The 26,754-nt window shown below is 51.7% G+C and overlaps 1 protein-coding gene and 1 long non-coding RNA gene across 6 annotated transcripts in view; one reads left to right on the top strand and one right to left on the bottom strand.

The window, feature by feature from the left end:
• Positions 1-26,754, top strand: part of LOC140403128 (uncharacterized) — a 437,756-nt gene that overhangs the window by 134,891 nt on the left and 276,111 nt on the right. The window lies entirely within an intron of this gene.
• Positions 1-26,754, bottom strand: part of LOC140403125 (interleukin-12 receptor subunit beta-2-like) — a 182,832-nt gene that overhangs the window by 118,508 nt on the left and 37,570 nt on the right. For all 5 annotated transcript variants that reach the window (XM_072490770.1, XM_072490771.1, XM_072490772.1 and 2 more), the window contains 4 exons: positions 21,273-21,427; positions 9,414-9,571; positions 7,336-7,501; positions 4,025-4,107 (listed from right to left, as the gene is read on the bottom strand). In XM_072490770.1, coding sequence (XP_072346871.1) covers positions 4,025-4,107; positions 7,336-7,501; positions 9,414-9,571; positions 21,273-21,427 — 562 coding nt within the window. The remainder of the gene's footprint in view (positions 1-4,024; positions 4,108-7,335; positions 7,502-9,413; positions 9,572-21,272; positions 21,428-26,754) is intronic.

The following is a 26,754-nucleotide window of genomic DNA, read 5'->3' as shown; positions in this document are numbered from 1 at the left end:
TGGCTGGAGTGTGTTTTCCTCACAGTATTTGCCGAATTTGTCCAGGACTGCCTGGAAGTCGCTCCTGTTTTGCCCCTTGGAGAACTTGAATTTTTAAAAGATTTCTTCTGCTCTGGCACCGGCGATGGTGAGGAGAAGCTCTGTCTTTTCAGCATCGGCCACCTCTTCTAGTTCGGCTGCCAGCAGGAAGATTTCAAACATTTGCCGGAATACCCGCCAGTTTTCACGGAGATCGCCGTGGCACTGGAGCTGCTGCGGAACCCGGATCGTGAACATCTTGCCTGGGCATCGTTGCTGGTTGTCATTGTACACTGAGGTATGGCTATATGGATTGAAACAGTTCAGACCTGGTACCATGATTTGTTATGTTGTAGGTGTAATATAAGTGGCTCCCTTGTGGTGCACTTGACAAAGGAAGGTTCAGACGTGGAGATAACTTCAACACGTTCATTAAACTATTTACATTTCTATTACTCGGGTTCGACACTACTGCTAATCCTACTATAGCTACCCGGACTGACTAACCAGTTGCTGCAATCCACGTGGTGGGTGTGATATTGAATCAACCCTGTGACTCTACTCACTGACTGTCTCCACTGGAAAGAGGCAGATCATGTGTGTGATGTCCTTTATATATGGGTTGGTGTAATGTCCTCTTGTGGTATTATCACCTCTGTGCGTATCGTGAATGTCCATTGGTCGTGTCCTATCTAACTGATCTATTGGTTGAATGTGTGTGTGTGTGTGATGCCTACATGCATTTACATTGATGCACATTACCACAGCTGCCAGGAAGTGTTTCAGTGAACATGTCGACATGCTCTCGGCAGCTTTCAGTCTCTGCACTATCCACAGCTCAGCCTTTCTACTCTGAGAAGCAATTGTAAAGATCTCCGGAGATGGCCCTGCAGCGGAAACTCTGAACAAATCCTCTGCTCATCCCTCCAACTCTATACTCACCAGCTCCTCACACCAATTCACACTTTTAAAATTGCCTTGTTCAACTGTCTTCCTATCTGAAACCAAAACACCTGACATGCAAACACTCCATTGGTTTGCGATCAGACTTGACACATCTGTAAAAGACACCACACACCCCACTTACTGGGATTGCAGAAGAGTTGTGACCATCCAAGGAAATCGGCACACCCAGAGGATGGAATTGAGGCTGTTCTTGTCTGATTGAGTCGCACACACAGGAGTGAGTGTATTCACTCTGATTCACACACACACAGGAGTGAGTGTATTCACTCTGATTCACACACACACAGGAGTGAGTGTATTCACTCTGATTCACACACACACAGGAGTGAGGGTGTACACTCTGATTCACACACACACAGGAGTGAGTGTATTCACTCTGATTCACACACACACAGGAGTGAGGGTGTACACTCTGATTCACACACACAGGAGTGAGTATATTCACTCTGATTCACACACACACAGGAGTGAGGGTGTACACTCTGATTCACACACACACAGGAGTGAGTGTATTCACTCTGATTCACACACACACACAGGAGTGAGTGTATTCACTCTGATTCACACACACACAGGAGTGAGTGTATTCACTCTGATTCACACACACATAGGAGTGAGTGTGTTTACTCTGATTCACACACACACAGGAGTGAGTGTAAACACTCTGATTCACACACCCAGGAGTGAGTGTATTCACTCTGATTCACACACACACAGGAGTGAGTGTATTCACTCTGATTCACACACACACAGGAGTGAGTGTATTCACTCTGATTCACACACACACACAGGAGTGAGTGTATTCACTCTGATTCACACACACACACAGGAGTGAGTGTATTCACTCTGATTCACACACAAACACAGGAGTGAGTGTATTCACTCTGATTCACACACACACAGAGGAGTGAGTGTATTCACTCTGATTCACACACACAGGAGTGAGTGTATTCACTCTGATTCACACACACAAAGGAGTAAGTGTATTCACTCTGATTCACACACACAGGATTGAGTGTATTCACTCTGATTCACACACACAGGAGTGAGTGTATTCACTCTGATTCACACACACACAGGAGTGAGCGTAAACACTCTGATTCACACACCCAGGAGTGAGTGTATTCACTCTGATTCACACACACAGGAGTGAGTGTATTCACTCTGATTCACACACACACAGGAGTGAGTGTATTTACTCTGATTCACACACACAGGAGTGAGTGTATTCACTCTGATTCACACACACACAGGAGTGAGCGTAAACACTCTGATTCACACACACACACAGGAGTGAGTGTATTCACTCTGATTCACACACACAGGAGTGAGTGTATTCACTCTGATTCACACACACACAGGAGTGAGTGTATTTACTCTGATTCACACACACAGGAGTAAGTGTATTTACTCTGATTCGCACACACACAGGAGTGAGTGTAAACACTCTGATTCACACACACAGGAGTGAGTGTATTCACTCTGATTCACACACACACAGGAGTGAGTGTAAACACTCTGATTCACACACACAGGAGTGAGTGTATTCACTCTGATTCACACACACACAGGAGTGAGTGTAAACACTCTGATTCACACACCCAGGAGTGAGTGTATTCACTCTGATTCACACACACAGGAGTGAGTGTATTCACTCTGATTCACAAACACACAGGAGTGAGTGTATTTACTCTGATTCACACACACACAGGAGTGAGTGTAAACACTCTGATTCACACACACAGGAGTGAGTGTATTCACTCTGATTCACACACACACAGGAGTGAGTGTAAACACTCTGATTCACACACCCAGGAGTGAGTGTATTCACTCTGATTCACACACACACAGGAGTGAGTGTAAACACTCTGATTCACACACACAGGAGTGAGTGTATTCACTCTGATTCACACACACACAGGAGTGAGTGTAAACACTCTGATTCACACACCCAGGAGTGAGTGTATTCACTCTGATTCACACACACAGGAGTGAGTGTATTCACTCTGATTCACACACACACAGGAGTAAGTGTATTTACTCTGATTCACACACACACAGGAGTGAGTGTAAACACTCTGATTCACACACACAGGAGTGAGTGTATTCACTCTGATTCACACACACACAGGAGTGAGTGTAAACACTCTGATTCACACACCCAGGAGTGAGTGTATTCACTCTGATTCACACACACAGGAGTGAGTGGATTCACTCTGATTCACACACACACAGGAGTGAGTGTAAACACTCTGATTCACACACCCAGGAGTGAGTGTATTCACTCTGATTCACACACACAGGAGTGAGTGTATTCACTCTGATTCACACACACACAGGAGTGAGTGTATTTACTCTGATTCACACACACAGGAGTAAGTGTATTTACTCTGATTCACACACACACACAGGAGTGAGTGTATTCACTCTGATTCACACACACACAGGAGTAAGTGTATTCACTCTGATTCACACACACAGGAGTGAGTGTATTCACTCTGATTCACACACACACAGGAGTGAGTGTATTTACTCTGATTCACACACACACACAGGAGTGAGTGTATTCACTCTGATTCACACACACACAGGAGTGAGTGTAAACACTGATTCACACACCCAGGAGTGAGTGTATTCACTCTGATTCACACACACACAGGAGTGAGTGTATACACTCTGATTCACACACACAGGAGTGAGTGTATTCACTCTGATATCACACACACACACAGGAGTGAGTGTATACACTTTGATTCACACACACAGGAGTGAGTGTATTCACTCTGATATCACACACACACAGGAGTGAGTGTATTCACTCTGATTCACACACACACAGGAGTGAGTGTATTCACTCTGATTCATAGACACAGGAGTGAGTGTATTCACTCTGATTCACACACACACAAGAGTGAGTGTCTACACTCTCTGATTGTGAGTCACGGTCACAGGACTCAAGGAAATTTAATAAATATCTCCTGTGCTGAATCCTGGTGACATTGGAGAAACACAGCCGATATTGCCCGCTATTGTACGTTACCTTCCAGAGTACCATGATAGACATTAGTCCGTCTAGCGTTGTCAGCTGCTGTACAAACCACACGTCAAGAAATCCGACAGGCACTGAGAATCAAGACAGCAAATGGATTAGATCATGATGATATATATCAAAGAGTGTTACAGTGTGGGGTGTATCAGAGTGTTACAGTGAGGGGTCTGGGGTATATCAGAGTGTTACACTGAGGTGCATGGGTATATCAGAGTGTTACAGTGATGAGTGTGTGGATATATTAGACTGTTACAGTGAGGGGTGTGGGATATATCAGTGTCATAGTGAGGGGTATGGGGTATATCAGTGTTACAGTGAGGGGTGTGGGATATATCAGAGTAACAGTGAGGTGTGTGGGATATATCAGTGTCATAGTGAGGGGTGTGGGGTATATCAGTGTTACAGTGAGGGGTGTGGGATATATCAGTGTAACAGTGAGGTGTGTGGGATATATCAGTGTAATAGTGAGGTGTGCGGGATATATCAGTGTTACAGTGAGGTGTGTGGGATATATCAGTGTAACAGTGGGGTGTGTGGGATATATCAGTGTTACAGTGAGGTGTGTGGGATATATCAGTGTAACAGTGAGGTGTGTGGGATATATCAGTGTTACAGTGAAGGGTGTGGAATATATCAGTGTTATAGTGAGGTGTGTGGGATATATCAGTGTCACAGTGAGGTGTGTGGGATATATCTATGTTACAGTGAGGGTTGTGGGATATATCAGTGTTACAGTGAGGGGTGTGGGATATATCAGTGTTACAGTGAGGGGTGTGGGATATATCAGTGTTACAGTGAGGGGTGTGGGATATATCAGTGTTACAGTGAGGTGTGTGGGATATATCAGTGTTACAGTGAGGGGTGTGGGATATATCAGTGTTACAGTGAGGGGTGTGGGATATATCAGTGTTACAGTGAGGGGTGTGGGATATATCAGTGTTACAGTGAGGTGTGTGGGATATATCAGTGTAACAGTGAGATGTGTGAGATATATCAGTGTTACAGTGAGGGGTGTGGGATATATCAGTGGAACAGTGAGGTGTGTGGGATATATCAGTGTTACAGTGGGGTGTGTGGGATATATCAGTGTTACAGTGAGGTGTGTGGGATATATCAGTTTAACAGTGAGGTGTGTGGGATATATCAGTGTTACAGTGAGGGGTGTGGAATATATCAGTGTTATAGTGAGGTGTGTGGGATATATCAGTGTCACAGTGAGGTGTGTGGGATATATCTATGTTACAGTGAGGGTTGTGGGATATATCAGTGTTATAGTGAGGGGTGTGGGATATATCAGTGTTACAGTGAGCGGTGTGGGTTATATCAGTGTTGCAGTGAGGGGTGTGGGATATATCAGTGTTTCAATCAGGGGTGTGGGATATATCAGTGTTACAGTGAGGGGTGTGGGATATATCAGTGTGACAGTGAGGGGTGTGGGATATATCAGTGTTACAGTGAGGGGTGTGGGATATATCAGTGTTACAGTGAGGGGTGTGGGATATATCAGTGTTACAGTGAGGGGTGTGGGATATATCAGTGTTACAGTGAGGTGTGTGGGATATATTAGTGTTACAGTGAGGTGTGTGTGATATATTAGTGTTACAGTGAGGGGTGTGGGATATATCAGTGTTACAGTGAGCGGTGTGGGTTATATCAGTGTTGCAGTGAGGGGTGTGGGATATATCAGTGTTTCAATCAGGGGTGTGGGATATATCAGTGTTACAGTGAGGGGTGTGGGATATATCAGTGTTACAGTGAGGTGTGTGGGATATATCAGTGTAACAGTGAGATGTGTGAGATATATCAGTGTTACAGTGAGGGGCGTGGGATATATCAGTGGAAGAGTGAGGTGTGTGGGATATATCAGTGTTACAGTGGGGTGTGTGGGATATATCAGTGTTACAGTGAGGTGTGTGGGATATATCAGTTTAACAGTGAGGTGTGTGGGATATATCAGTGTAACAGTGAGGTGTCTGGGATATATCAGTGTTACAGTGAGGTGTGTGGGATATATCAGTGTTACAGTGAGGTGTGTGGGATATATCTATGTTACAGTGAGGGTTGTGGGATATATCAGTGTTACAGTGAGGGTTGTGGGATATATCAGTGTTATAGTGAGGGGTGTGGGATATATCAGTGTTACAGTGAGCGGTGTGGGTTATATCAGTGTTGCAGTGAGGGGTGTGGGATATATCAGTGTTTCAATCAGGGGTGTGGGATATATCAGTGTTACAGTGAGGGGTGTGGGATATATCAGTGTTTCAATCAGGGGTGTGGGATATATCAGTGTTACAGTGAGGGGTGTGGGATATATCAGTGTTACAGTGAGGGGTGTGGGATATATCAGTGTTACAGTGAGGTGTGTGGGATATATTAGTGTTACAGTGAGGTGTGTGGGATATATTAGTGTTACAGTGAGGGGTGTGGGATATATCAGTGTTACAGTGAGGGGTGTGGGATATATCAGTGTTACAGTGAGGGGTGTGGGATATATCAGTGTTACAGTGAGGGGTGTGGGATATATCAGTGTTACAGTGAGGGGTGTGGGATATATCAGTGTTACAGTGAGGGGTGTGGGATATATCAGTGTAACAGTGAGGGGTGTGGGATATATCAGTGTTACAGTGAGGGGTGTGGGATATATCAGTGTAACAATGAGGGGTGTGGGATATATCAGTGTTACAGTGAGGGGTGTGGGATATATCAGTGTTACAGTGTGTTGTGTGAAATATATTAGTGTTACAGTGAGGTGCGTGGGATATATCAGTGTTACAGTGAGGTGTGTGAGATATATCAGTGTAACAGTGGGGTGTGTGGGATATATCAGTGTTACAGTGAGGTGTGTGGGATATATCAGTGTTACAGTGAGGTGTGTGGGATATATCAGTGTTACAGTGAGGGGTGTGGGATATATCAGTGTCACAGTGAGGGGTGTGGGATATATCAGTGTTACAGTGAGGGGTGTGGGATATATCAGTGTTACAGTGAGGGGTGTGGGATATATCAGTGTTACAGTGAGGGATGTGGGATATATTAGTGTTACAGTGAGGGGTGTGGGATATATCAGTGTTACAGTGAGGTGTCTGGGATATATCAGTGTTACAGTGAGGGGTATGGGATATATCAGTGTTACAGTGAGGGGTGTGGGATATATTAGTGTTACAGTGAGGGGTGTGGGATATATCAGTGTTACAGTGAGGGGTGTGGGATATATCAGTGTTACAGTGAGGGGTGTGGGGTATATCAGTGTTACAGTGAGGGCTGTGGGATGAGGATGGATTGAATTACAGACAATTACTTACTGTCCTCCCAGGTCCTGACTCTGCCTACTGCACTCCAGTCACTCCACAGATTCCAGTTTGTTTCTTGCTCTCTTGCACATTTTACACGGAACTCATAGAGCGTGAATGGCTGCAATTCTTCTAACTCGTAATTTGTAACGTGAATTCCAATTTCATCGTGTGAAATCTTTTGTGAAACACAAGAAGTGCAATCAGTACCTGGGGGGGCTGCTGCACACAGAGAGAATGTCTCCCCTCATGATGCTTCTCGCTCACTCTCGTCTCTCAATGTCACAATGACAGGGTAGCTCCCTCGGGTCTGGTACTCTACTTAACCTCCACACCAAATCAACCTTTGTACAACTTTCTTGCAGCTTTCAAACTCCTGTTTGAAAAGTGATGAAGGGAACCTCCCGCAGGCCCACCCTCACAGCAGTGGAAGCAATCTGCCACTGACTGAGTCTCTGAACACCAGCCACAGAGCTCTAAAAAGGCCCTTCGGCCCATCGAGTCTGCGCCAGTCAAATACAACCACCAGTTTGGACTGATGGTGGAATGCTGCACGAGAGAGAGAGGTTGTGGAGAGAGTACTGCCGGGACGAGCCAGGGTGAAATGTCTGAGGGACCCACGGCCCAGGCCTCAGGACCCCGGTCTTCAGCAGCCTCAACCTGACAGGCAGATCATGGAGTCAAGTTGCACGAATTGTGGCTAAGACCCTGGCAAAGCCGGAGGAGTCACTACCCAGGTTTCAGCAAGTATCTGGAGACCTGCAGAATCTCCTGCAGACTGTGCCCTCCCAGGAGATCCCTGCAGCTTCCCAATTTCAGGAAGGGTTACACAGAACATAGAACATACAGTGCAGAAGGAGACCATTCGGCCCATTGAGTCTGCACCAACCCACTTACGCCCTCATTTCCACCCCATCCCCGTAACTGAATAACCCCTCCTCACCTTTTTGGTCACTAAGGGCAATTTATCACGGCCAATCCACCTAACCTGCACGTCTTTGGACTGTGGGAGGAAACCGGAGCACCCGGAGGAAACCCACGCAGACACGGGGAAAACGTGCAGACTCCACACAGACAGTGACCCAGTGCTGCCATGCTGCTGTTGCTGAGAATGGTGGTTGCTTTGTGCAGTTAGTTATTGAGGATTAAAGAGACGCTTCAACAGGACAGTGTGATAGAGCCCAGTCCCTGACGATACCAATCAAACCATCATAAACACAGAAGCTCAGATGAGGGCATTAATTGCTTGCTGTTATTCCTCAGTGAAATGAAGCTGATGGCCCAGTGTTTATTGAAACCTCACCTGAATGGCGAAGCGACTCATTGTCTGTCAGCCACTGAGGCTGAACTGGAATATAAATACTGTGGCTACAAGAACAGGCCAGAGGCTGGAAATCCTGCGGTGAGTGACTAACCTTTTGACCCCACAAAAGCCTGTCCACCATCTACAAGGCATAAGTCAGGAGTGTGATGGAATACTTTCCACTTGCCTAGTTGCCTCCAACAACACTCAAGAAGCTCAACACCATCCAGGACAAAGCAGCCCCGCTTGATTGGCACCCCTTCCACAAACATTCAGAACCTCCAGTACCGACGAACAGTGACAGTCGTGTGTACCATCTACAAGATGCACTGCAGCAACTCACCAAGGCTCCTTGGGCAGCACCTTCCAAACCCACGACCACTGCCATCTAGAAGGACAAGAGCAGCAGATACCAGGGAACCCCACCACCTGGAGGTTCTCCTCCAAATCACTCACCACCCTGACTGGGAAATATATTGGCCGTTCCTTCCCTGTCACTGGGTCAAAATCCTGGAAATGCCTCCCGAATGGCATTCTGGGAGTACCTACACCACATGGACTGCAGCGGAGTCAAGGACACAGCTCACCACCACCTTGTCAGGGGCAACTAGGGATGAGCAATGAGGGCTGGCCGAGCCTGCGAAGCCCATATTGTTTAACTGAACAACAGAAAATTTTGTCTTGCACTCGCCTACAGCTCTCACCATCGAAAGAGAGCTCCAAGCGAGAGAAAGTGATGCTGGACTCCCCACATCACCTGGAGCATACAGGACAAAGACTGACTTACCTTCGTCCAGTCAAGGTTGCCTGCCACTCTGAACTGAAGCTCAAACTGGAGATGGATCAGTTGGTCGAGGTTAGTGGGATTCTTCCACCAGATGCCTAGAGCTTTTGGATCATCCTGCAGAGGTTCTCCAGACACATTGGCTGGAGGCAGCGGCTTCACTAAAGGAATAATAACAACAGCACAAAGTGTAAAACTAGAGGAATGGCACCAGCACCCAGTGATGATACTGCATTTCAACAACCCTGCATGGCGGGTCCCGCTCTGCTACTTAAACATGTGTCAGACACCAGATTCTATCACTGCTATGAAATACTGCAGCAGCAATCAGCTTCAATACTTCCCATACTTCAGCATCTCAGCAATACCTGCTGCTCGTGGAAAATGAGCATCTTTGTCAGCGAGAGTACTTCTGGACATTTACCCCAGTGAGAGTCAGTGTGTGTGGGACCCGTACCCCAGTGAGTGTCAGTGTGTGTCGGACTGTATCCCAGTGAGAGTCAGTGTGTATGGAACCGTACCCCAGTGAGTGTCAGTGTGTGTGGGACCCGTACCCCAGTGAGTGTCAGTGTGTGTGGGTCCCGTACCCCAGTGAGAGTCAGTGTGTATGGAACCGTACCCCAGTGAGTGTCAGTGTGTGTGGGACCCATACCCCAGTGAGTGTCAGTGTGTGTGGGACCCGTACCCCAGTGGGAGTCAGTGTGTGTGGGACCCATATCCCAGTGAGAGTCAGTGTGTGTGGGACCCGTACCCCAGTGAGTGTCAGTGTGTGTGGGACCCGTACCCCAGTGAGTGTCAGTGTGTGTGGGACTCATACCCCAGTGAGAGTCAGTGTGTGTGGGACCCATATCCCAGTGAGACTCAGTGTGTGTGGAACCCGTACCCCAGTGAGAGTCAGTGTGTGTGGACTGTACCCCAGTGAGAGTCAGTGTGTGTGGAACCCGTACCCCCGTGAGAGTCAGTGTGTGTGGACTGTACACCAGTGAGAGTCAGTGTGTGTGGAACCCGTACCCCAGTGAGAGTCAGTGTGTGTGGGACCCGTACCCCAGTGAGTGTCAGTGTGTGTGGAACTGTATCCCAGTGAGAGTCAGTGTGTATGGAACCGTACCCCAGTGAGTGTCAGTGTGTGTGGGACCCGTACCCCAGTGAGTGTCAGTGTGTGTGGGACCCGTACCCCAGTGAGTGTCAGTGTGTGTGGGACCCGTACCCCAGTGGGAGTCAGTGTGTGTGGGACCCATATCCCAGTGAGAGTCAGTGTGTGTGGGACCCGTACCCCAGTGAGAGTCAGTGTGTGTGGAACCCGTACCCCAGTGAGAGTCAGTGTGTGTGGAACCCGTGCCCCAGTGAGAGTCAGTGTGTGTGTGGAACTGTACCCCAGTGAGAGTCAGTGTGTGTGGGACTGTACGCCAGTGAGTGTCAGTGTGTGTGGTACCCCAGTGAGTGTCAGTGTGTGTGGGACCCGTACCCCAGTGAGAGTCAGTGTGTGTGGAACCCGTACCCCAGTGAGAGTCAGTGTGTGTGGGACCCATATCCCAGTGAGAGTCAGTGTGTGTGGAACCCGTACCCCAGTGAGAGTCAGTGTGTGTGGAACCCATATCCCAGTGAGAGTCAGTGTGTGTGGGACCCGTACCCCAGTGAGAGTCTGTGTGTATTGAACTGTATCCCAGTGAGAGTCAGTGTGTGTGGAACTGTACCCCAGTGAGAGTCAGTGTGTGTGGAACCCGTACCCCAGTGAGAGTCAGTGTGTGTGGACTGTACCCCAGTGAGAGTCAGTGTGTGTGGAACCCGTACCCCCGTGAGTCAGTGTGTGTGGACTGTACACCAGTGAGAGTCAGTGTGTGTGGAACCCGTACCCCAGTGAGAGTCAGTGTGTGTGGAACCCGTACCCCAGTGAGAGTCAGTGTGTGTGGGACCCGTACCCCAGTGAGAGTCAGTGTGTATGGAACTGTATCCCAGTGAGAGTCAGTGTGTGTGGAACTGTACCCCAGTGAGAGTCTATGTGTGGAACCTGTACCCCAGTGAGAGTCAGTGTGTGTGGGACCCATACCCCAGTGAGAGTCACTGTGTGTGGAACCCGTATCCCAGTGAGAGTCAGTGTGCGTGGAACCCGTATCCCAGTGAGAGTCAGTGTGTGTGGGACCCGTACCCCAGTGAGAGTCAGTGTGTGTGGAACCCATATCCCAGTGAGAGTCAGTGTGTGTGGGACCCGTACCCCAGTGAGAGTCTGTGTGTATTGAACTGTATCCCAGTGAGAGTCAGTGTGTGTGGAACTGTACCCCAGTGAGAGTCAGTGTGTGTGGAACCCGTACCCCAGTGAGAGTCAGTGTGTGTGGACTGTACCCCAGTGAGAGTCAGTGTGTGTGGAACCCGTACCCCCGTGAGTCAGTGTGTGTGGACTGTACACCAGTGAGAGTCAGTGTGTGTGGAACCCGTACCCCAGTGAGAGTCAGTGTGTGTGGAACCCGTACCCCAGTGAGAGTCTGTGTGTGTGGACTGTACCCCAGTGAGAGTCAGTGTGTGTGGGACCCGTACCCCAGTGAGAGTCAGTGTGTGTGGAACTGTATCCCAGTGAGAGTCTATGTGTGGAACCTGTACCCCAGTGATAGTCAGTGTGTGTGGAACCCGTATCCCAGTGAGAGTCAGTGTGTGTGGGACCCGTACCCCAGTGAGAGTCTGTGTGTGTGGAACCCGTACCCCAGTGAGAGTCAGTGTGTGTGGGACCCGTACCCCAGTGAGAGTCAGTGTGTATGGAACTGTATCCCAGTGAGAGTCAGTGTGTGTGGAACTGTACCCCAGTGAGAGTCTATGTGTGGAACCTGTACCCCAGTGAGAGTCAGTGTGTGTGGGACCCGTACCCCAGTGAGAGTCACTGTGTGTGGAACCCGTATCCCAGTGAGAGTCAGTGTGCGTGGAACCCGTATCCCAGTGAGAGTCAGTGTGTGTGGGACCCGTACCCCAGTGAGAGTCAGTGTGTGTGGAACCCGTATCCCAGTGAGAGTCAGTGTGTGTGGGACCCGTACCCCAGTGAGAGTCACTGTGTGTGGAACCCGTATCCCAGTGAGAGTCAGTGTGTGTGGAACCCGTATCCCAGTGAGAGTCAGTGTGTGTGGGACCCGTACCCCAGTGAGAGTCAGTGTGTGTGGAACTGTACCCCAGTGAGAGTCAGTGTGTGTGGAACTGTACCCCAGTGAGAGTCAGTGTGTGTGGAACTGTACCCCAGTGAGAGTCAGTGTGTGTGGAACCCGTACCCCCGTGAGTCAGTGTGTGTGGACTGTACACCAGTGAGAGTCAGTGTGTGTGGAACCCGTACCCCAGTGAGAGTCAGTGTGTGTGGAACCCGTACCCCAGTGAGAGTCTGTGTGTGTGGACTGTACCCCAGTGAGAGTCAGTGTGTGTGGGACCCGTACCCCAGTGAGAGTCAGTGTGTGTGGAACTGTATCCCAGTGAGAGTCTATGTGTGGAACCTGTACCCCAGTGATAGTCAGTGTGTGTGGAACCCGTATCCCAGTGAGAGTCAGTGTGTGTGGGACCCGTACCCCAGTGAGAGTCTGTGTGTGTGGAACCCGTACCCCAGTGAGAGTCAGTGTGTGTGGGACCCGTACCCCAGTGAGAGTCAGTGTGTATGGAACTGTATCCCAGTGAGAGTCAGTGTGTGTGGAACTGTACCCCAGTGAGAGTCTATGTGTGGAACCTGTACCCCAGTGAGAGTCAGTGTGTGTGGGACCCGTACCCCAGTGAGAGTCACTGTGTGTGGAACCCGTATCCCAGTGAGAGTCAGTGTGCGTGGAACCCGTATCCCAGTGAGAGTCAGTGTGTGTGGGACCCGTACCCCAGTGAGAGTCAGTGTGTGTGGAACCCGTATCCCAGTGAGAGTCAGTGTGTGTGGGACCCGTACCCCAGTGAGAGTCACTGTGTGTGGAACCCGTATCCCAGTGAGAGTCAGTGTGTGTGGAACCCGTATCCCAGTGAGAGTCAGTGTGTGTGGGACCCGTACCCCAGTGAGAGTCAGTGTGTGTGGAACTGTACCCCAGTGAGAGTCAGTGTGTGTGGAACACGTATCCCAGTGAGAGTCAGTGTGTGTGGAACTGTACCCCAGTGAGAGTCAGTGTGTGTGGAACTGTATCCCAGTGAGAGTCAGTGTGTGTGGGACCCATACCCCAGTGAGAGTCACTGTGTGTGGAACCCGTATCCCAGTGAGAGTCAGTGTGTGTGGAACCCGTATCCCAGTGAGAGTCAGTGTGTGTGGGACCCGTACCCCAGTGAGAGTCAGTATGTGTGGGACCCGTACCCCAGTGAGAGTCAGTGTGTATGGAACTGTATCCCAGTGAGAGTCAGTGTGTGTGGAACTGTACCCCAGTGAGAGTCAGTGTGTGTGGAACACGTATCCCAGTGAGAGTCAGTGTGTGTGGAACCCGTACCCCAGTGAGAGTCACTGTGTGTGGAACCCGTATCCCAGTGAGAGTCAGTGTGTGTGGAACCCGTATCCCAGTGAGAGTCAGTGTGTGTGGAACCCGTATCCCAGTGAGAGTCAGTATGTGTGAAACCCATACCCCAGTGAGAGTCAGTGTGTGTGGGACCCGTACCCCAGTGAGAGTCAGTATGTGTGGAACCCACACCACAGTAAGAGTCAGTGTGTGTGGGACTGTACCCCAGTGAGAGTCAGTATGTGTGGAACCCACACCACAGTGAGAGTCAGTGTGTGTGGAACACGTATCCCAGTGAGAGTCAGTGTGTGTGGAACCCGTACCCCAGTGAGAGTCACTGTGTGTGGAACCCGTATCCCAGTGAGAGTCAGTGTGTGTGGAACCCGTATCCCAGTGAGAGTCAGTGTGTGTGGAACCCGTATCCCAGTGAGAGTCAGTATGTGTGGAACCCATACCCTAGTGAGAGTCAGTGTGTGTGGGACCCGTACCCCAGTGAGAGTCAGTATGTGTGGAACCCATACCACAGTGAGAGTCAGTGTGTGTGGAACTGTATCCCAGTGAGAGTCAGTGTGTGTGGAACCCGTACCCCAGTGAGAGTCATTGTGTGTGGAACTGTACCCCAGTGAGAGTCAGTGTGTGTGGGACGTGTACCCCAGTGAGAGTCAGTGTGTGTGGAACCCGTACCCCAGTGAGAGTCAGTGTGTGTGGGACCCGTACCCCAGTGAGAGTCAGTGTGTATGGAACTGTATCCCAGTGAGAGTCAGTATGTGTGGAACCCATACCACAGTGAGAGTCAGTGTGTGTGGAACTGTACCCCAGTGAGAGTCAGTGTGTGTGGGACGTGTACCCCAGTGAGAGTCAGTGTGTGTGGAACCCGTACCCCAGTGAGAGTCAGTGTGTGTGGGACCCGTACCCCAGTGAGAGTCAGTGTGTGTGGAACCCGTACCCCAGTGAGAGTCAGTGTGTGTGGGACCCGTACCCCAGTGAGAGTCAGTGTGTATGGAACTGTATCCCAGTGAGAGTCAGTGTGTGTGGAACTGTATCCCAGTGAGAGTCAGTGTGTGTGGAACCCGTACCCCAGTGAGAGTCACTGTGTGTGGAACCCGTATCCCAGTGAGAGTCAGTGTGTGTGGGACCCGTACCCCAGTGAGAGTCAGTGTGTATGGAACTGTATCCCAGTGAGAGTCAGTGCGTGTGGAACTGTATCCCAGTGAGAGTCTATGTGTGGAACCTGCACCCCAGTGAGAGTCAGTGTGTATGGAACTGTATCCCAGTGAGAGTCAGTGTGTGTGGAACTGTACCCCAGTGAGAGTCTATGTGTGGAACCTGCACCCCAGTGAGAGTCAGTGTGTGTGGAACCCGTATCCCAGTGAGAGTCAGTGTGTGTGGAACTGTATCCCAGTGATAGTCAGTGTGTGTGGGACCCGTACCCCAGTGAGAGTCAGTGTGTGTGGGACCCGTACCCCAGTGAGAGTCACTGTGTGTGGAACCCGTATCCCAGTGAGAGTCAGTGTGTGTGGAACCCGTACCCCAGTGAGAGTCAGTGTGTGTGGAACCCGTATCCCAGTGAGAGTCAGTGTGTGTGGGACCCGTACCCCAGTGAGAGTCAGTGTGTGTGGAACCCGTATCCCAGTGAGAGTCAGTGTGTGTGGAACCCGTATCCCAGTGAGAGTCAGTGTGTGTGGAACCCGTATCCCAGTGAGAGTCAGTGTGTGTGGGACCCGCACCCCAGTGAGAGTCACTGTGTGTGGAACCCGTATCCCAGTGAGAGTCAGTGTGTGTGGAACCCGTATCCCAGTGAGAGTCAGTGTGTGTGGGACCCGTACCCCAGTGAGAGTCAGTGTGTGTGGAACTGTACCCCAGTGAGAGTCAGTGTGTGTGGAACACGTATCCCAGTGAGAGTCAGTGTGTGTGGAACTGTACCCCAGTGAGAGTCAGTGTGTGTGGAACTGTATCCCAGTGAGAGTCAGTGTGTGTGGGACCCATACCCCAGTGAGAGTCACTGTGTGTGGAACCCGTATCCCAGTGAGAGTCAGTGTGTGTGGAACCCGTATCCCAGTGAGAGTCAGTGTGTGTGGGACCCGTACCCCAGTGAGAGTCAGTATGTGTGGGACCCGTACCCCAGTGAGAGTCAGTGTGTATGGAACTGTATCCCAGTGAGAGTCAGTGTGTGTGGAACTGTACCCCAGTGAGAGTCAGTGTGTGTGGAACACGTATCCCAGTGAGAGTCAGTGTGTGTGGAACACGTATCCCAGTGAGAGTCAGTGTGTGTGGAACTGTACCCCAGTGAGAGTCTATGTGTGGAACCTGTACCCCAGTGATAGTCAGTGTGTGTGGAACCCGTATCCCAGTGAGAGTCAGTGTGTGTGGGACCCGTACCCCAGTGAGAGTCTGTGTGTGTGGAACCCGTACCCCAGTGAGAGTCAGTGTGTGTGGGACCCGTACCCCAGTGAGAGTCAGTGTGTATGGAACTGTATCCCAGTGAGAGTCAGTGTGTGTGGAACTGTACCCCAGTGAGAGTCTATGTGTGGAACCTGTACCCCAGTGAGAGTCAGTGTGTGTGGGACCCGTACCCCAGTGAGAGTCACTGTGTGTGGAACCCGTATCCCAGTGAGAGTCAGTGTGCGTGGAACCCGTATCCCAGTGAGAGTCAGTGTGTGTGGGACCCGTACCCCAGTGAGAGTCAGTGTGTGTGGAACCCGTATCCCAGTGAGAGTCAGTGTGTGTGGGACCCGTACCCCAGTGAGAGTCACTGTGTGTGGAACCCGTATCCCAGTGAGAGTCAGTGTGTGTGGAACCCGTATCCCAGTGAGAGTCAGTGTGTGTGGGACCCGTACCCCAGTGAGAGTCAGTGTGTGTGGAACTGTACCCCAGTGAGAGTCAGTGTGTGTGGAACACGTATCCCAGTGAGAGTCAGTGTGTGTGGAACTGTACCCCAGTGAGAGTCAGTGTGTGTGGAACTGTATCCCAGTAAGAGTCAGTGTGTGTGGGACCCATACCCCAGTGAGAGTCACTGTGTGTGGAACCCGTATCCCAGTGAGAGTCAGTGTGTGTGGAACCCGTATCCCAGTGAGAGTCAGTGTGTGTGGGACCCGTACCCCAGTGAGAGTCAGTATGTGTGGGACCCGTACCCCAGTGAGAGTCAGTGTGTATGGAACTGTATCCCAGTGAGAGTCAGTGTGTGTGGAACTGTACCCCAGTGAGAGTCAGTGTGTGTGGAACACGTATCCCAGTGAGAGTCAGTGTGTGTGGAACCCGTACCCCAGTGAGAGTCACTGTGTGTGGAACCCGTATCCCAGTGAGAGTCAGTGTGTGTGGAACCCGTATCCCAGTGAGAGTCAGTGTGTGTGGAACCCGTATCCCAGTGAGAGTCAGTATGTGTGGAACCCATACCCCAGTGAGAGTCAGTGTGTGTGGGACCCGTACCCCAGTGAGAGTCAGTATGTGTGGAACCCACACCACAGTAAGAGTCAGTGTGTGTGGGACTGTACCCCAGTGAGAGTCAGTATGTGTGGAACCCACACCACAGTGAGAGTCAGTGTGTGTGGAACACGTATCCCAGTGAGAGTCAGTGTGTGTGGAACCCGTACCCCAGTGAGAGTCACTGTGTGTGGAACCCGTATCCCAGTGAGAGTCAGTGTGTGTGGAACCCGTATCCCAGTGAGAGTCAGTGTGTGTGGAACCCGTATCCCAGTGAGAGTCAGTATGTGTGGAACCCATACCCTAGTGAGAGTCAGTGTGTGTGGGACCCGTACCCCAGTGAGAGTCAGTATGTGTGGAACCCATACCACAGTGAGAGTCAGTGTGTGTGGAACTGTATCCCAGTGAGAGTCAGTGTGTGTGGAACCCGTACCCCAGTGAGAGTCATTGTGTGTGGAACTGTACCCCAGTGAGAGTCAGTGTGTGTGGGACGTGTACCCCAGTGAGAGTCAGTGTGTGTGGAACCCGTACCCCAGTGAGAGTCAGTGTGTGTGGGACCCGTACCCCAGTGAGAGTCAGTGTGTATGGAACTGTATCCCAGTGAGAGTCAGTATGTGTGGAACCCATACCACAGTGAGAGTCAGTGTGTGTGGAACTGTACCCCAGTGAGAGTCAGTGTGTGTGGGACGTGTACCCCAGTGAGAGTCAGTGTGTGTGGAACCCGTACCCCAGTGAGAGTCAGTGTGTGTGGGACCCGTACCCCAGTGAGAGTCAGTGTGTGTGGAACCCGTACCCCAGTGAGAGTCAGTGTGTGTGGGACCCGTACCCCAGTGAGAGTCAGTGTGTATGGAACTGTATCCCAGTGAGAGTCAGTGTGTGTGGAACTGTATCCCAGTGAGAGTCAGTGTGTGTGGAACCCGTACCCCAGTGAGAGTCACTGTGTGTGGAACCCGTATCCCAGTGAGAGTCAGTGTGTGTGGGACCCGTACCCCAGTGAGAGTCAGTGTGTATGGAACTGTATCCCAGTGAGAGTCAGTGCGTGTGGAACTGTATCCCAGTGAGAGTCTATGTGTGGAACCTGCACCCCAGTGAGAGTCAGTGTGTATGGAACTGTATCCCAGTGAGAGTCAGTGTGTGTGGAACTGTACCCCAGTGAGAGTCTATGTGTGGAACCTGCACCCCAGTGAGAGTCAGTGTGTGTGGAACCCGTATCCCAGTGAGAGTCAGTGTGTGTGGAACTGTATCCCAGTGATAGTCAGTGTGTGTGGGACCCGTACCCCAGTGAGAGTCAGTGTGTGTGGGACCCGTACCCCAGTGAGTTCACTGTGTGTGGAACCCGTATCCCAGTGAGAGTCAGTGTGTGTGGAACCCGTACCCCAGTGAGAGTCAGTGTGTGTGGAACCCGTATCCCAGTGAGAGTCAGTGTGTGTGGGACCCGTACCCCAGTGAGAGTCACTGTGTGTGGAACCCGTATCCCAGTGAGAGTCAGTGTGTGTGGAACCCGTATCCCAGTGAGAGTCAGTGTGTGTGGGACCCGCACCCCAGTGAGAGTCACTGTGTGTGGAACCCGTATCCCAGTGAGAGTCAGTGTGTGTGGAACCCGTATCCCAGTGAGAGTCAGTGTGTGTGGGACCCGTACCCCAGTGAGAGTCAGTGTGTGTGGAACTGTACCCCAGTGAGAGTCAGTGTGTGTGGAACACGTATCCCAGTGAGAGTCAGTGTGTGTGGAACTGTACCCCAGTGAGAGTCAGTGTGTGTGGAACTGTATCCCAGTGAGAGTCAGTGTGTGTGGGACCCATACCCCAGTGAGAGTCACTGTGTGTGGAACCCGTATCCCAGTGAGAGTCAGTGTGTGTGGAACCCGTATCCCAGTGAGAGTCAGTGTGTGTGGGACCCGTACCCCAGTGAGAGTCAGTATGTGTGGGACCCGTACCCCAGTGAGAGTCAGTGTGTATGGAACTGTATCCCAGTGAGAGTCAGTGTGTGTGGAACTGTACCCCAGTGAGAGTCAGTGTGTGTGGAACACGTATCCCAGTGAGAGTCAGTGTGTGTGGAACCCGTACCCCAGTGAGAGTCACTGTGTGTGGAACCCGTATCCCAGTGAGAGTCAGTGTGTGTGGAACCCGTATCCCAGTGAGAGTCAGTGTGTGTGGAACCCGTATCCCAGTGAGAGTCAGTATGTGTGGAACCCATACCCCAGTGAGAGTCAGTGTGTGTGGGACCCGTACCCCAGTGAGAGTCAGTATGTGTGGAACCCACACCACAGTGAGAGTCAGTGTGTGTGGGACTGTACCCCAGTGAGAGTCAGTGTGTGTGGAACACGTATCCCAGTGAGAGTCAGTGTGTGTGGAACCCGTACCCCAGTGAGAGTCACTGTGTGTGGAACCCGTATCCCAGTGAGAGTCAGCGTGTGTGGAACCCGTATCCCAGTGAGAGTCAGTGTGTGTGGAACCCGTATCCCAGTGAGAGTCAGTATGTGTGGAACCCATACCCTAGTGAGAGTCAGTGTGTGTGGGACCCGTACCCCAGTGAGAGTCAGTATGTGTGGAACCCATACCACAGTGAGAGTCAGTGTGTGTGGAACTGTATCCCAGTGAGAGTCAGTGTGTGTGGAACCCGTACCCCAGTGAGAGTCATTGTGTGTGGAACTGTACCCCAGTGAGAGTCAGTGTGTGTGGGACGTGTACCCCAGTGAGAGTCAGTGTGTGTGGAACCCGTACCCCAGTGAGAGTCAGTGTGTGTGGGACCCGTACCCCAGTGAGAGTCAGTGTGTATGGAACTGTATCCCAGTGAGAGTCAGTGTGTGTGGAACTGTATCCCAGTGAGAGTCAGTGTGTGTGGAACCCGTACCCCAGTGAGAGTCACTGTGTGTGGAACCCGTATCCCAGTGAGAGTCAGTGTGTGTGGAACCCATACCACAGTGAGAGTCAGTGTGTGGGACCCGTACCCCAGTGAGAGCCAGTGTGTGTGGAACTGTACCCCAGTGAGAGTCAGTGTGTGTGGGACGTGTACCCCAGTGAGAGTCAGTGTGTGTGGAACCCGTACCCCATTGAGAGTCAGTGTGTGTGGGACCCGTACCCCAGTGAGAGTCAGTGTGTGTGGAACCCGTACCCCAGTGAGAGTCAGTGTGTGTGGGACCCGTACCCCAGTGAGAGTCAGTGTGTATGGAACTGTATCCCAGTGAGAGTCAGTGTGTGTGGAACTGTATCCCAGTGAGAGTCAGTGTGTGTGGAACCCGTACCCCAGTGAGAGTCACTGTGTGTGGAACCCGTATCCCAGTGAGAGTCAGTGTGTGTGGGACCCGTACCCCAGTGAGAGTCAGTGTGTATGGAACTGTATCCCAGTGAGAGTCAGTGCGTGTGGAACTGTATCCCAGTGAGAGTCTATGTGTGGAACCTGCACCCCAGTGAGAGTCAGTGTGTATGGAACTGTATCCCAGTGAGAGTCAGTGTGTGTGGAACTGTACCCCAGTGAGAGTCTATGTATGGAACCTGCACCCCAGTGAGAGTCAGTGTGTGTGGAACCCGTATCCCAGTGAGAGTCAGTGTGTGTGGAACTGTATCCCAGTGAGAGTCAGTGTGTGTGGGACCCATACCCCAGTGAGAGTCAGTGTGTGTGGGACCCGTACCCCAGTGAGAGTCAGTGTGTGTGGGACCCGTACCCCAGTGAGAGAATGAGATATGAAATATTAATCTTCTTCAGTGAGATTGCCATCTGTCTGGATGGAGTGTGATTGGTAATCCGCAGCTCACTCGTAGCTGCACCGACCTTCCAATTCCACTGTATCTCTTCCTGCCAGACAGGCGGGATGTGCAGACCATTGGTCTTAGCTCTGCTTAAATTTTGGTGATAGACCTAACTGTAATTGACTCTGCAACCGAATCCTTACGGGAGGTAAGGATGTGACAGCAATGAGCTCATGTGCCTGCCGTTGATTTCCAGTTCAGCCAGTCTTACACAGCCGCTGTTACAGACCATTAAAATGCTGCCTCTGTGAATATTACAGCAGTCTCTGTACCTATATCATCAATGGTGAATTCCAGTCTTGATAAGCAGTCCTCTCTCTCTGTCCTATTGGTCTTGACCCAGGCAACGTAGATTGTGCCTGCAGTGAACCGCTTCCTATCCATGGTTAATGAAAGTGAAAGTGTTGATGATTGAGTCAGATCAGTGCTGTGGAGCAGAAGCAAGAGCAACTTGTTAGTGTATGAAATCAATGTTGACTGTTATTCGTGTGCACGGTCTGTTGCACTGGTCACTTGTTTCAGCTGGAAGCTGTCTGACCAGCGAGTGCTGGGCACGAGGCCCAGTGGGGGGGTTAGCTCCTTAGGGACGTAAATATTACACACTTAAGGTTGAGAAAACTTCAAAGTTGGAAGCAGTAGATGAAAAGTTGTTGTCAATAAGAAATAGGAACATGCGAATAGGACTAGACCATTCAGCCCCTCAAGCCTGTTTCACCATACAACTAGATCCTAGATGACCTGTAATCTCTGCTGCATCTTCCTGACTTGCTGCTGAAACCCTTAGTGACTGTACAACCATCACAGGACCCACGGAGACCACCCTATTGATCTCCCCATGGGCTGGTGGAATACCAGCTCCCCCACTGATGGACTGAGGCCTACACAAGTGAAACCAACACTTAAAAGCTGTGCCGGATTGGGATGGTATGACCGGTAGTCCCGGATGGGACCTATGTGCTGTATGCCACGTTGAGGCCTTTTCTTTTGATTGGAAAATAAACCTATGTTTGGATCAGTTTCTCGGGTCTTGATGCGTGATCAGTTACACTCAAGACAAAGTGATTTCATAACTGAAGGCTTTAATCGACTAGAACCTTTTCCCCAGCAGCTTTGGTACAGAAAGTGAAGGCTGCTGGGACGGCACCGGTTCTTATAACTATGCCTGTCAGGGCGGAGCTACGTAACAACAGCCAATGGTAAACTCCTGGGTTTAACCAATGGTCATCAGCCTCTTAGGTACTGCAATACCTGATAATACCACATTCACCCCCTGTTAAAAGAGAGTCCGGCGGGGGTGGCCAGTGGTAACAGTCGCCTTTAACATGGTATGATCAGGTATGGAGGTACCGAGCTGTCAAGGATATTTACAAAGTGTTCGTTCACAGTTAAAGTCACAGCAAAGCAATCAATCGATCGGGTGGCCTGGTCGTCCTTCTGGAGCGTCTGGGCTTCGGTGGTGATTCTGGTGGGGGTCCCGGTGGTTGAGACTCCGGGAGCGTGGTTTCTGCCTCCCTGCAGCTTTGTCACCCCTAGGCGGCGCTGTTGGGGCAAAAGGTTGACATGGAGGGGTGGGCGCCTGTAGGGGGCGTCGGTGGGTGGGCGGGCCTAGGCAGGAGCGGCGGAAGTACTGATCCTCCAGTAAGGTGCTGTGTGTGTGTGTGTGTGTGTGTGTGTGGGGGGGGGGTAATGGTTCGGGTGCGCGTGGGGTTCCGGCAGGCGCCAGGTCCCGGAGGGAGACTGTATCTTGCCGGCCGTCAGTGAACGCCACGTAGGCGTACTGGGGCTCAGCGTGCAGCAGGTGGACCCTCTCGACCAACGGGTCCAACTTGTGCGGCGAAGCAGGATGGGTCCGGGTGTGGCTAGCCAGGTTGGGAGCGAGGTCCCGGAGGAGGACTTCCTGGGGAAAACAAGGAGACGTTCATGAGGTGTCTGATTGGTAGTTGTACAGAGCAGCGACCGGATGGCGTGGAGGGCCACCGGGAGGACTTCCTGCCAGCGGGAGACGGGGAGAGTCCTGGACCGTAGGGCCAGTAGAACGGTCTTCCAGACCATTCCGTTCTCCCTCTCCACCTGTCCCTTTCCCCCGGGGGTTGTAACTAGTTGTCCTGCTTGAGGCGATGCCCTTGTTGAGCAGGAATTGACACAGTTCGTCGCTCATAAAGGAGGACCCCCTATCACTGTGTATGTACGCGGGGAAACCGAACAGTGTAAAGATACCCTGGAGGGCCTTGATGACGGTGGTTGTGGTCATGTCTGGGCAGGGGATGGCGAATGGGAACCGGTAGTACTCGTCAATCACGTTCAGGAAATACGTGTTGTGGTCGATGGAGGGGGCCTTTGAAATCCATGCTGAGGCGTTCAAAGGGACGGGATACCTTTATCAGGTGCGCCCTCTCTGGCCGGTAGAAGTGCGGTTTGCACTCCGCGCAGATTTGGCAGTCCCTGGTGACTGTCCTGACCTCCTCGAGGGAGTAGGGCAGGTTGCGGGTCTTGATGAAGTGGAAGAAACGAGTGACCCCCGGGTGGCAGAGGTCCTCGTGGAGGGCTCGGAGGCGGTCCACTTGTGCAGTGGCACAAGTGCCGCGGGACAGGGCATCAGGAGGCTCGTTTCGCTTCCCCGGACGGTACAAGATCTCGTAGTTGAAGGTGGAGAGTTCTATCCTCCACCGCAAGATCTTGTCGTTTTTAATCTTGCCCCGCTGTGCATTATCGAACATGAAGGCAACCGACCATTTGTCCATGAGGAGAGTGAATCTCCTGCCAGCCAGGTAATGCCTCCAATGTCTCACAGCTTCAACTATGGCTGGTGCCTCTTTTTCAACCGAGGAGAGGCGGATTTCGGAAGCATGGAGGGTACGGGAGAAGAAGGCCACGGGCCTGCCCGCTTGGTTGAGGGTGGCTGCCAGAGCTACGTCGGACGCATCGCTCTCGACCTGGAAGGGGAGGGACTCGTCAATGGCGCGCATCGTGGCCCTTGCAATGTCTGCTTTGATGCAGCTGAAGGCCTGGCGGGCCTCCGTCGACAGGGGGAAGGTTGTGGACTGGATTAGGGGTCGAGCTTTGTCTGCGTAATTGGGGACCCACTGTGCATAATAGCTGAAGAACCCGAGGCAGCGCTTCAGGGCCTTGGGGAAGTGAGGGAGGGGGAACTCTATAAGGGGGCGCATGCGTTCAGGGTCGGGGCCTATAACTCAATTTCGCACTACGTAGCCTAGAATGGCTAGACGGTCGGTGCTAAACACGCATTTATCCTTATTGTATGTCAGGTTAAGGATTTTCACGGTCTGGAGAAATTTGCGGAGGTTGGTGTCGTGGTCCTGCTGGTCATGGCCGCAGATGGTGCCGTTATCCAGATACGGGAACGTTGCGCGTAAGCCGTACCGGTCAACCATTCGGTCCATCTCTCACTGGAAGACCGAGACCCCATTAGTGACACCAAAGGGAACTCTTAAAAATTGATGGAGCCACCCATCTGCTTCGAAGGCAGTGTCCTTGCGGTCACTATTACGGAGGGGTAGCTGGTGATAGGCGGACTTGAGATCCACCGTGGAGAAGACCTTGTATTGTGCGATCCTGTTTACCAGGTCAGCTATACAGGGGAGAGGGTATGCATCTAGCTGCGTAAACCTGTTGATGGTCTGGCTGTAGTCAATGACCATCCTATGTTTCTCCCCGGTCTTTACCACCACTAGTTGAGCTCTCCAGGGACTGTTGCTCGCTTCGCTGACCCCTTCCCTCAGCAGCCTTTGGACCTCTGACCTGATGAAGGTCTGGTCCTGGGCACTGTACCGTCTGATCCTGGTGGCGACGGGTTTGCAATCCTGGGTGAGGTTCGCAAACAGGGAAGGCGGGTCGACCTTAAGGGTCGCGAGGCCGCAGACAGTAAGGGGAGGTATAGGGCCGCCGAATTTAAAGGTCAGGCTTTGCAAGTTACATTGGAAGTCCAGCCCCAGGAGGGTAGCCGCGCAGAGGTGCGGCAGGACATACAGGCGGAAATTGTCGAATTTCCTGCCTTGGACAGTGAGGTTCGCTAGGCAGAACCCCTTTATCTCCACCGAGTGTGACCCGGAGGCCAGGGAGATCCTTTGATTTACAGGGTGGGTTACAAGTGAACAGCGCCTTACCGTGTCGGGGTGAACAAAGCTTTCCGTGCTCCCAGAGTCAATCAGGCACGACGTCTCGTGGCCGTTGATGAAGACCGTTGTTGTGGCTGTTGCGAGTGTCCGGGGCCGACTTTGGTCCAGTGTCACCGAGGGCAGATGAAGCAATTGCGAGTTCTGATCAGGTAGCGTGTAGTCGGCCGTGCTGGGGGCCTGGGGCCCCATCCAAGATGGGGTCACCCATGGGTCGTACATGGTGTCCGGGGATGAACAAGATGGCGGCGGCGATGGACAAAATTGCGACACCCACCCGTCCAGCGTGGTGTCCGGGGGACAAGATGGCCGCGCCCGTGGGTCGCACATGGCCCGGGGATAAGGGAGTGGCGGTGAGCGCGAGCCAGTCGGGGCCTGAAGGGGGGGTTGCCGCGCCTGTCCAGAGTCGCTGGACACCGCGGCCATGGCGCAGCCTGGCAGACCCCCACAAAGTGGCCCTTCTTGCCGCACCCTTTGCAGGCGGCAGTGCGGGCCGGGCAGCGCGGGCGGGGATGATTTGCCTACCCGCAGAAGAAACAGCGGGGCCTGGCGGCATTAGCAGGCCATCTCGTAACACAGGCCTGCGGGGTCAGGGAAGGTCTGTGGGGTTGCCGCTGCGGGGTGCACGCAGCCCAGGGGGCGGTCAGGCGCGTAGGACTGCGCATTTTTGTAGGCAATGTCCATGCACCCTGCCAGGGCCCGTGCCTCTCTAAGTCCCAGGGTGTCCTTTTCTAGGAGTCTTCGGCGGATATCTGAGGAGCTCATACCTGCTACGAAGGCACCCCTGATTAAAAGTTCCGTGTGCTCGCTCCCCGAAACTTGCGGGCAGCCACAGTTTCGGCCCAGCACCAGTAGCGCCCGGTAGAAATCTTCCAACGATTCCCCGGGGCTTTCCCATCTAGTTGCAAGCAGGTGACGTGCGTAGACCTGATTTACAGGGCGGATATAATTTCCTTTTAGCAGTTCGATCGCGGCATCATAGTCCTCCGCCTCCTTGATAACGGGGTAGACCCCAGGGCTGACCCTTGAGCGCAGGAGGTGCATTTTCTGTCCTTCTGAGGGGGTGTCTCCGGCCATCTCGAGGTAGCCCTTAAAGCACACCAGCCAGTGTTTAAATATTGCAGCCGAGTTCTCCGCGTGGGGGCTGAGTTGAAGGCACTCCGGTTTGATTCGGAGATCCATCCTTCCAGCTTAAGTCTAGTAGATTAAATTGATGCACGAACAATTACACTCAAGATGAAGTGATTTCATAACTAAAGGCTTTAATCGACTAGAACTTGTTCCCCAGCAGCTTCGGTACAGAAAGTGAAGGCTGCTGGGACAGCACCGTTTCTTATACTCCGCCTTTCAGGGCGGAGCTATGTAACAACAGCCAATGGTAAACTCCTGGGTTTAACCAATGGTCATCAGCCTCTTAGGTACCGCAATACATGGTACTACCACAGGTCTCCTGAAGGTTTTACAGTGACCTTGTCTATCAGAAAACTATCAATCTCTGATGTAAAATGTTCACTTGACAGTACAGAGGTTCATCCCAAAGAAAAGAAAGGTTATCAGAGGGGGGATGAGGCAGCCATGGCTGACAAAGGAAGTTAGGGAATGCATCAAAGCAAAAGAGAAA

This window comes from Scyliorhinus torazame, chromosome 27, assembly GCF_047496885.1.
Source record: "Scyliorhinus torazame isolate Kashiwa2021f chromosome 27, sScyTor2.1, whole genome shotgun sequence".
Lineage (NCBI taxonomy): Eukaryota > Metazoa > Chordata > Chondrichthyes > Carcharhiniformes > Scyliorhinidae > Scyliorhinus > Scyliorhinus torazame.
Note: the sequence above shows the minus strand (reverse complement) of the source record. Positions and strands in the feature narration are given on the sequence as shown.